Here is an 11,091-nt window from a genome sequence, read left to right on the forward strand (position 1 = left end):
AGCATCAAAACAGCTACCTCGACACCAATGGCAGCAGACTAATCCACGACCAACAGATTCCTCCATTTACTCGAGCACAACCATTCGTTCCTCCCTTCATTCTCTTAACTTTCTCGACTCGACCATTTCAATCACCCACTGCCGATAATGGCAGCAACTCCATTCTTCATCCCTGAGTATCATATCTGCTCACCTCGAGCTCCTCTCACACTTCCATAGATCAGCCAATGATAATAATCCATGTCTCACCATCGATCACCATTGCCGGCAGTCACCACAGCTCCATCTTCCATTAACACGAGCTCAACTGCCATCAAACACCTACTTCGTCCAACAGCCACAGCAGACTCTGTTCGCAGCAAAGCTCAACCTCGTTCCCTGAACTGCGAAGCTCTCTGTTTTCTCGGCTAACCCAATACCACCACACATGCCGATATTGGCAGCAGCAACAATAACCTCCAACAGCAACCATGTATCACCATTGATCACTGCCAAGCATTTCTCAGCTTTATTTTCTCTGCGTCATTCATGCCGTTTGAATCGCAAAAACCTTTCATTCCCTTTTATCTCTCGAGTTCAAGTCACTGCCATCAACGTCATCACCATTCCAATCTGCACGTAACTGCCATCAATGACATCTCCATCACCGGCAAAACTATGTCCATCGTTGCTTCCGTCAGCAGCAAACACCCATTCTTCCATGACCACCATCCCATTATAACAGCATCACCGAACCAGAGAAAACTGGTCGCGAGTACTGGAGTGAAATATATGGCAGATGACAGCCCCGAGTAATTTGTATGGGTGCCTTTAGCAGTTCTGTAGGTTTTCCACTTTTTTACAATTTCGGCTTGCTTCTAATGCTTCTAGATTCTTCATACGACACCGGATGGACTCCATTCTTTCGCGGTTGGCTTCATATTTTCGTCCTCGTCAATGTGATAGTAAGGACTTCTAGGTTGAAGAGTTCCACTTGGTCTTTGGCCCTTCTACGTTTGTAAACTTCACTTTTGTAACCTTTTTAACTTCTTTTCGGATGATTCATCTAACAAAACATAAATAAGAGAAAACAAGAGTAATATACAATAATTTGCAAGAATATATAGCAATTACTAGCATGGATTCGACTAAATATATGCAAAATATGCACTTAACATATTCCCCCCACACTTGGCTTTTGCTAGTCCTCGAGCAAACTATCTAAATACAACAACTCCATGTCATCGAGGATACGGTTGCACTTAGCATGTGCAACAGGCCTTTAAACCCCTAGGTGTCCCGAGTGGACGAGTTATATTCTCGTGAGGGTTTACTAGAGATATACCCACAAAACCTGCTCCAACTTCAAAGCGTTTCAGCTTCCCAAGCATCCAAAGAGCTATGAGGACATAAAGTTTCTGCATGCTGGTAATAAGAAGTTAGAAATACCAAAAAACATATTCTCATTCTTAAATATTGAGTGATAAATAACCACACCATAATGAGAGAACGCGTGTTTGAGAGCGACCAATAAGCATTTCGCCCCGACTTCTGCCTCACTTAAAAGGATTTTATGATAATTGCACTGAATAAGACGACTTTTTTATGGGTCTCACATGTGTGCAGGTAGGAATGAAGAGAGAAATCCTACTCACGTTGAATGGTGGGAAGGAAACCTTCCGAATTATTTCTGGAGACCCCACAAAATCGTGGGAAATAAAATACTTTTTCTGATGATCTCTAAGAAACGAAATCAACCACTATTATCGAGGATGAGAGTACTTACCACCTTCACATCTGATTGCAATGATGATAACACCACTCTCACAGCATCCAATGGAAACGTCTTCGATCGGCTCGTCTTCTTCATATTCTTGGTCTTCGTCTTCGGTCTTCAACTGCTGATGATAAACTCTTGAACTTCGTAGAACTCTGACAATTTGTAACTCTTTCTCTTCAATTTCCTTGTTGCCTGAAACTTCCTTATCGATTTTTCTTCCCCATGGCCTTATTGCTATTTGAGTTAGGTTCAAGTCTGACGGGATAACAACCTAAATGCAAATCTTTTTGTATGTTCTCTTTTTTTTTTTCTATTTTCTTTTGTCTTTTTTTTTTTATTTTTTTGACAAAAATATTGCAGCTACAAAAATAATAAGAAAATTAAAATTAATCATGCCCATGAAAAAAGTACTTTACCACTTTGTTCTTCACAACTTGTATTGTCTTCGTATCACAAACTTCAATAACTCTCATCTTTTGATTTTCTTCTCTCTTGTAAATAAGTCTTCAACTTGGATATAGAACTCCGCTCCTTATGTGCAAGTCTCCAACATGTATATAAAAATCTGCTCGTTGTATGTTGCTTTACTTGGATATGAAATTTGATCTTCCTTGTATTGTTGCTTGTAAACCTTAAAACGTCTTCAACTTCCCTTGTAGATTTTGATGTCGCTCCGCTTGTTGATGATGATGGTGTTTATATGGACCTGTTATTGGCGAGAGAGAATGGTGTTAAATGCAGATCAAGCTACAAGAAGGTGGTTTTCATCTATAAACGACGTCACCCTCATGATTGACAAAATTAGCACTCAAGAGATCAAAAATAGTGCTTCTATTGGTGGGAGGTTGGGTAGATCACCATTATACCCGGAATTAATGTACGGTGACACACACTCAAAAGAAAGCTCTTTAGTCAGCTACAAAGAAATTTGGTCTAGTGCTTCTGTTGATTTGAAAATAGGTAGTCTCCCCTAATGATTTATCAGCAACTCTAATAATGCATTTCTCCCTGCTCCTAATTTACATCATCGGCATGATTAAATCCATTATTTAACACTCTAACAAGCAAGAAATCCGAAAGTAGTTCCCTAACACTTCCAAGTTCAGTTATGTCGGTCAGAAATCTCTATGTAAACATACCTAGAAGTATGCTAGTGACCCTAAAATCTCTACAAGTTAGAGTTTTTATTCAAATATATACAAATTAATTGAAAATTTTGACTCAAAAAGGCTAAAAAATTCTATATGCAAAAGACTCCCCCATACTTAAACTTCACATTGTCCTCAATGTGTAAAACTGAAAATTCTGACGTAACAGCAGATAAAACACAAAAACTGTACAGATTGGTAAGGAATTTGGAAAAACTCCATTTCACAAAAGTTGTTCATCTACGTCTTTTCTACAAAGTGTAAAAAGCGCACAGTGTTTCGATAAACGGTCTGACAGTTATGATCTCTGTACTGAACTACGTGCAGTCTGAATTTTTCTGACGAGAAGGTATTCGTCTTAATTTTCTTCTAAAATAGATTCCGGACTCAATGAAATTAAACATGAGGATGCAAATATGATATGAAAAAAATAAATAAAATAAATAAAAGGGTTTAAGATACAAAACCTATGGGTTGCCTCCCATTTAACGCTTGGTTTAAAGTCGTCAGCCCGACTCTCTTGTTATCGTCCATATACCAACAATCTGAAAATCTGGTAGTCTGCCCAGAAAACAATCTGCAATTCTAATAACAACTTCGCACAATCGATATCATAATATATGAATAATGAAATTGTTATAGCTTGGAAGTTTCCCCCACACTTAGTCCTTTTTATACTCGAAAGTGGATAGAGAGCATAAAATAAGGGAACTTTTATAGGTTCCTATTGTTGAACCTGCATTGTGCTAGAATCAAACACATCAAGTGGTGGATAATTAGAAGCAAAATAATTCATTAAAACTTTTGAAGCACAAATACTCAACCCTAAGTGATGTCGACCAAAAGATTTGGAAATATGAAAAGGATTAGACAAACCTTCCACAATTTCTGGTATTACAGGATCCTCATCATTCTTAAAGAATTGCAATGAATTATTTACCTCGTTTGTATCATGGTCCTCTATCAAACTATTTATCCATTCTTCGTCAATTTCTGCTTCAATTAAAATCTCAACATCATTATAATCCGTGGCTAGCTCAATTGGGTCTTCCAAAACTTCAACCAATTTGGTTTCATTCTCAATATCTATCTCTTCAACAACCTCATCATCGGAATCAGAATCATCTCCTAAAAATTCTAGTCCATTGGTGCAAATCCTAAAATCATTGTTTGAGTATGTTACACCATTTATAACGACGGTTATATCATATCCATTCTCCTTCTTTTGAATAGGCGAGTGATCATTATAATGATCCAGAGTTGGAATAACTTTACCATTATTACAAGGAGTTTCCAAAGGTTGCTCATCTTCAAGATACTCATGAATCGTATATCAATTATTGATCATGGGAACGTCAGAATTGATTTGGCTTTGAGGCCAAACTTCTTCCTTAGTTATTCCCTTCTTAATTTGATCCATTTCTCTTCTTAGTTTGTCCATAACCTCTTGAAGTTCTTGAAGTGTATCTTCATTCTTTTTGTTATGTTCATCCAGCTGTTGGTTTTCCCGATCCAAACTATTCACAAATTGGTGCATTAGATCTTCGAGAGTAGAAGAACTATCTTTAGGAGCATAAATTTGGTCTGGTCATGTTCATCCATCATTTGAATGTGCTGGTCCAACTTTTGATCTTCCCGATCCATATTATCCATAAATCGGTGCATTAGATCTGTAAGACTAGAAGAATCATGATTAGAAGCATAACTATCCCCCCATCCTTGTGTTTTTTCACTTACATACCCGTCATAAGGTTGTTGATATGCATGAGAATAACCATAAGATTCCATAGAATATTGATCATAGCCAAAAGATTGGTTTTGATTATACCCTTGGAATGGTTGGTAGCTGTCATAATATTGAGATTGAAAACCAAATTGATTACCACTATAATATGATGATTCGTCTTGTGCTCCGTACATGTTATATCCGTAAGGAAACATGACGACTCACAAGAACAAAAGAAAAAAATCTAAAAACAGAAACAAGCTAAACAAATAACAAATAAATTTACAACCGCTCCCCGGCGCCAAAATTCGATGCGTGTCGTAACCACACCAAATTATTTAAGATATTTCCCACTAATTAACTGGCAATATAGCGGTAGTATACTTATCAAGGAATCCTTCGCCGTTACCAAGGGGGATTGTTTCAAAGTAAAATAAAAATAATTACAAATAAAAGAAAGATATGATCAAGGAATCCTTCGCCGTTACCAAGCGATAAATGGATTAGTATACTTATCTATCTTCGTTAGATCCATTCATCACCAACCGTAAAATAGCAGCTAGCTCAGTGCTATCCCCAAAACTCCTTATACCACGGATACGGAAGCTCTCCAATATCAGATTCTATCCAACCGAACCACCAAGTAGTAGCTCATTCAAGGTGTAATCCGATCGAACGCTTAGGCTTTGTGAATTAGGTTGATCCCAGTGATTAAACTCTTAGCTGGTGTTGTCTTCACTCACAATTTCTCCACAAAATCCCTTTGCAAGGTCTCACGATTTCTACTTGTGTATGAATTATTCGACGATTACTTATCTCCTAACTCAATACTAGGAATAGAATAATTAGTAGATCAATCTAGTATGCACTCCAAATCAATCCAATAATCACTCATAAACCCTAAAAATAGTGGAAACAAAGGATGATGATAAAAACTCCAATTTGATTTATATAACTAATAAAACTTCACGCTAGAACATTGAATTCATCCTTAATCAACAAAAATTTAGCAACTCATGATTACACAATACCCGGTTTCCCCTTAAAAGGGCAAATCCTAGATTTTTAATGAAGAAAAAAAGTGTATTATGAGATGTAGAGATATTATCTAGGTTAAGAAGTGTTTCTTAAATACTCTCCAAGTTGTGGCTGTGCCCGTGCCAAATCCCAATCGAATTAGGTTGCAAAAACTCTTGCCAAAATCACATGAAACTTGCTTAAGTAGGTCATTGGCCAAGTCTGGCCGTGAGTAGATGGCTACAGCCATTGTGCTTGCGCAAATGGCAGAGGCCCATCCCATCTCGTCGTTGGCTTGTATGATTCCGCGGACGTTCACCTCTCCCTGATTTATTTTTTTCCCTGGATTTTCTTTTTTTTTTCTGCGTCGGACTCACGGATACCGAAGCCACCGTGAGTTATTAAAGTTACGGGAATTCTAACTCAACCATTATTCCCTCGGATACTCTTCTGTCGGTGAAAAATAATTTCACCTGAATTGGTTTATTTTTCACTCATACCCGGCCCTCCGCGAAAATCCAAAGCTTCTGGAACTCCGGCTATCTCTGTCTCATCACACTTCTGTCAAACTCTTATCCACTACTCGAGCTTCAATCACCTGCAAGTTCAACTGAACTTCCTTTGCTATTGTTCATACTTCCTTCCCATAACATCAACAGCTCACCAGTCACAACACCATAAACGCAATCACCATCACTGCCAACTCCTACCTGAATCACCGGGTAATAATCTCAATTGCCTTATTTAACTCGAGCACCTAACAGCAACGATAACTTTCTGCTCAACCCATCTTCCTGATTTTCTATCTTGAACTCGACACCAACTGCATCAGGTTCATCACCATCTCAACAGTAATTAAGTTGGCAGCATTCTTGCAAATACCAACAGCATCAAAACAGCTACCTCGACAGCAATGGCAGCAGACTAATCCACGACTAACAGACTCCTCCATTTACTCGAGCACACCCATTCGTTCCTCCCTTCATTCTCTTAACTTTCTCGACTCGACCATTTAAATCACCCACTGCCGATAATGGCAGCAACTCCATTCTTCATCCCCGAGTATCATATCTGCTCACCTCGAGCTCCTATCACACTTCCATAGATCATCCAACGATAATAATCCATGTCTCACCATCGATCACCATAGCCGGCAGTCACCACAGCTCCATCTTCCATTAACACGAGCTCAACTGCCATCAAACACCTACTTAGTCCAACAGCCACAGCAACCTCTGTTCGCAGCAAAGCTCAACCTCGTTCCCTGAACTGCGAAGCTCTCTGTTTTCCCGGCTAACCCAATACCACCACACATGCTGATATTGGCAGCAGCAACAATAACCTCCAACAGCAACCATGCATCACCATTAATCACTGCCAAGCATTTCTCAGCTTTATTTTCTCTGCGTCGTTCATGCCGTTTGAATCCCAAAAACCTTTCATTCCCTTTTATCTCTCGATTTCAAGTCAGTGCCATCAACGTCATCACCATTCCAATCTGCACGTAACTGCCATCAATGACATCTCCATCACCGGAAAAACTCTGTCCATCGTTGCTTCCGTCAGCAGCAAACACCCATTCTTCCATGACCACCATCCCATTATAACAGCATCACCAAACCAGAGAAAACTGGTCGCGACTCGCGAGTACTGGAGTGAAATATATGGCAGATGACATCCCCGAGTAATTCGTCTGGGTGCCTTTAGCAGTTCCGTAGGTTTTCCATTTTTTTACAATTTCGGCTTGCTTCTAATGATTCTAGATTCTTCATACGACATCATATGGAATCCATTCTTTCATTGTTGGCTTCGTATTTTCGTCCTCGTCAATGTGATAGTAAGGTCTTCTAGGTTTGAACGAGTTCCACTTGGTCTTTGGCCCTTCTACGCTTGTAAACTTCACTTTTGTAACCTTTTTTAACTTCTTTTCGGATGATTCACCTACAAAACATAAATAAGAGAAAACAAGAGTAATATACAATAATTCGCAAGAATATATAGCAGTTACTAGCATGGAATCGAATAAATATATGCAAAATATGCACTTAACACCCGATCTCTCTTGTGGATCCTTGACGTGATTCTCGTCCCTAAGTCCAGCCTTTGTGTTGCGAAATGCAAAATGATATTGCATACGAATTGAGTTCCCCAATCGATTCTGACTTGGTGTACTGGTGCGTCGGGCGTCGGTACTGTCTGCTTGACGAACTGCCTTAAGTATCCGTCTCGAATGAAATGTTGTACTATGTCCTTTACCTCTCTACAGTCATTGGTGGAGTGTCCCCAGAAATGATGATAATGATAGAATTCTGGATGGTTCTTTGTCTCATCGAATTGTACCCGTCTAATCTTCGGGTATCTGATGTCATTCCTTTTTTCTACTTCCTTGAAGATTTCCTCCAGTGGTGCATTTAAGGATGTGTATGTCCTTGGGTTGTGTCGGGGCTTCTTTCCCTTTTCGACCCATTCCTTCTTCCCCGAGGGTTTGTAATGTGGACCCGATCTTTTCTCGGGCCGCTTCGAAACTTCTTGGGGAACTGCTTCCGCCGCTTTACTAGCTTCTTGCACTCCCCTATGATGTGCTCTTTCCTGTATTTCCTCCAATGCTTTGTAGTGTTCTTGCATCCTCCGCATCTCTTTTAGTGTTTGTGGCTTCTCAGTAAACATAACTATCCAAATAGGGTCTAATTTCCCGAGGGAATTTTCAAACCCGAATATTTGCTGATCCACTGGTACTTTCCCGATATCAGTATATAATTTCCTCCACCTGTCTGTTAGAGACCTCAAAGGTTCCCTGAATCTTCTAGCCAGAATGAATAGTTTGTTTACCCTAGGTCGGGCAATACTGTTATGCATGTATGTTTCGAGAAAAGTTTCGACCAAGACTCCATAGTTTCCAATGGATCCCACCGGTAGGGTGTAAAACCAATTTCTTGCTTCTCCTTCCAAACTTGCAGGGAAAAATTTACACATGACCACGTTACTGTTCTTCCATTGTAATAACGACATCATATACACTTTGACATGTTCGACTGCATCTCCTGTGCTATCAAATCTTGATGGGAATATCAGGTTCGTACACTTCGGGAGGAATGGTGCTTGCTTTAACTCTCGGGGGGAAGGGAGTCTTTTCAGCCTCGCTAATTACTTCCGCTAACTTGTCGTCTTCGCCATCTCCTGCGAGTTTTTTGACCATCTCCTCTAATTGTTTGAGTTTAACTTCAGTTGCACTAGCAGACCTCCCATTTTCCTCGGGTGCCTCTTCTTCAGTTGATGAATTTTCGGTGGGCCATACCCTCCCCTTGTGTGGTTTGGATCAGGTATGTGTCCTTGAGGTGGTAGTGTTCGGGTGTACCCTGATCGGGTTCGATTGCCTGATGTACTTCGGCTTGATGATCCTCTAGATCTCGGCCCTTGGTTCTGGAGATGATAATTCTCGTGCTCGAGTGCTAAGTTTCTTCTTTGTAGTTCCCTCATGAATTCTTCAAGCCTCCTCTGGTTTGCCAGAATTTCCATCAATGTCGGGTCCGTACTCTCATGACTCGAACAACCATTCAGGTGATTTCCTGTTACGACTGGAGGTACGGATGGAGGTGATATGGGTGGTGGTACTGGCGGTGCCACCGGTGGTGCCACCGCTGGTTGATAGGTGGTTCTCCAGGAAAAAATTCTCGGGTTCCATTTCTCATTTCTAGTCGGATTTGCCTGAGTCTCTCTTCTTCTCGGTTCAAAGCATCTTGGTACTCAACACGTTGTCTGGCGCTCATGCAGTCCTGTTGCATCATCAGTACCTCCTCGTCGTCCTCAATGTCCGATGCTGTCAAGCCGTCAATCATATTCTCGGGTCTCCTCTGACTGGGTACGATGCGCTCCAGAAGGGTGAGGTCATCATCTTGACCTAGGTGGATCTCCTCATTGACGGTTGCCATTTCTATTGCAGGTACCAAATTCTCCTCGGGTGGACGCTGACGATTGCTCTCCTGTTGTGAGTCTGTCACTCCTTATTGCATGCTGGTTCATGCTACCGTTTGGTTCCTCAGAGTCCTACCATTCCTCCAGGTGTTGGACATCAGGTCGGGTTCGTCTTCTCCTCCGATAGCTTGACCTACATCAACAGAATATACAACACCTTACTTTGAACTGTTTTCGAAGAAGTTTTGTAAATACAAACAAGGGTTCTGCTATTCATCAGTGTGCAGATGCAAGTACGATTCCTCTATTTTTTGTCACGCTGAACTCAGCAAAGTGGTTTGTTTGACTACTAGGATGTTTTTTGTGGAAAAAAGTTAATGTTAGGTCGCTTTCAGTACTCTCACTATGCATTAATCATTATTTGTCCTACATTCCTTCTATTAATTTTCATCACTTAACCGTACAGGTGGCCGGAAAAGTGATTCTTTGGTCGAGTTTTAATGCAGTGACTTCGTTCATTGGATATCGATGAAATCACCACTTTCGTATGATGTCGAGGCATGGATTGAATCATAATCATGCATTCTTTTATGGTTTTCTTCGAAATTCCACAAGGATAGTTTAACCTTGGGATTCCTTTGGTTTTTCCATGCATTTCTACACTCTTATGAGTTCAACAGGGAAGGTAAAACAGATCTTACACCAAAAACGGTTTTAAAACCCTCTCCGAGAATTGTCCCAGTGAACTGACTCATCGATTTTAAGCCGATCTACTAGTAGTGATGTAACACAATACTACTTTTACAAACTTTCAAACCTTTAAACCATAATGCAAACGTTTTGACCGGAACCTTGCTATTTAGTGAGACGAAGTTTCATTTAGCTTCTACCAAATATCAAGGATGTTATTTTGGGAGCTTTTGAATCTTTCTAACAAATCAACTAGCAAAACCTTGAGAGACCGTGTTTTAGAAAGATCTTTGTTACTCCAGCATTCTAGATTAAAGTTTTGAAAGAAGTGAAACCTTTATTGAAAATAAGGGAGCAAAACTTTTATTAAAACCACTCATCGTTAAAAAATACTCGATTTATCTACCAACTTATTCATTTAACCACAAGAGTCTTCCACTTAGCATCAACTAACATCATAAGATGATTTAGGAACTTTGGGATCTCTCTTTTGTTGGTTTTCAATCAAGGTATCCAAAGATGTTACTCGTCCCTTAGTCGGCGCCAGAATGTAGGTGTAGAAAATCCTACCACTACATCCAACCATCCACATGAACCAGAAGCAAACATAAGTAAGTAAAGAATCATAAGAACACAAGGTTCACGTGGTTTGGCATGATTACCTACGTCCACAGGGGTGAAGAGTTAATCTTATTACTTCGCACAAAGATACAAGATATGGTTCTCTCTACAACACTCTCTCTATATGCTCTCACTTACTCACAACTTGCTTCATTTCTCTCTTGACAAAGCTCTTTATTTATAGGCTAACATGTTTATACAATAGACTTACAATGTAA

At 40.0% G+C, this 11,091-nt stretch overlaps 1 protein-coding gene across 1 annotated transcript; it reads right to left on the minus strand.

Annotated features, from left to right (window-relative positions):
* Positions 1–7,418: 7,418 nt before the first annotated feature.
* Positions 7,419–8,659, minus strand: LOC113352418. Its single transcript, XM_026596239.1, has 2 exons — positions 7,915–8,659; positions 7,419–7,591 (listed from the first exon to the last, which is right to left on the minus strand). Exons 1-2 carry the CDS (start codon positions 8,657–8,659, stop codon positions 7,419–7,421), a joined length of 918 nt encoding a protein of 305 aa, XP_026452024.1.
* Positions 8,660–11,091: the final 2,432 nt, after the last annotated feature.

This window comes from Papaver somniferum, chromosome 2, assembly GCF_003573695.1.
Source record: "Papaver somniferum cultivar HN1 chromosome 2, ASM357369v1, whole genome shotgun sequence".
NCBI lineage: Eukaryota > Viridiplantae > Streptophyta > Magnoliopsida > Ranunculales > Papaveraceae > Papaver > Papaver somniferum.

Coding starts and splice junctions, on each gene's coding strand:
- LOC113352418 (XM_026596239.1), bottom strand. CDS start 8,659: ATGTCGTTATTACAATGGAAGAACAGTAACGTGGTCATGTGTAAATTT. Junction 7,592..7,914: donor GGGACACTCCACCAATGACT/GTAGAGAGGTAA, acceptor TATGTTTTGTAG/GTGAATCATCCGAAAAGAAG.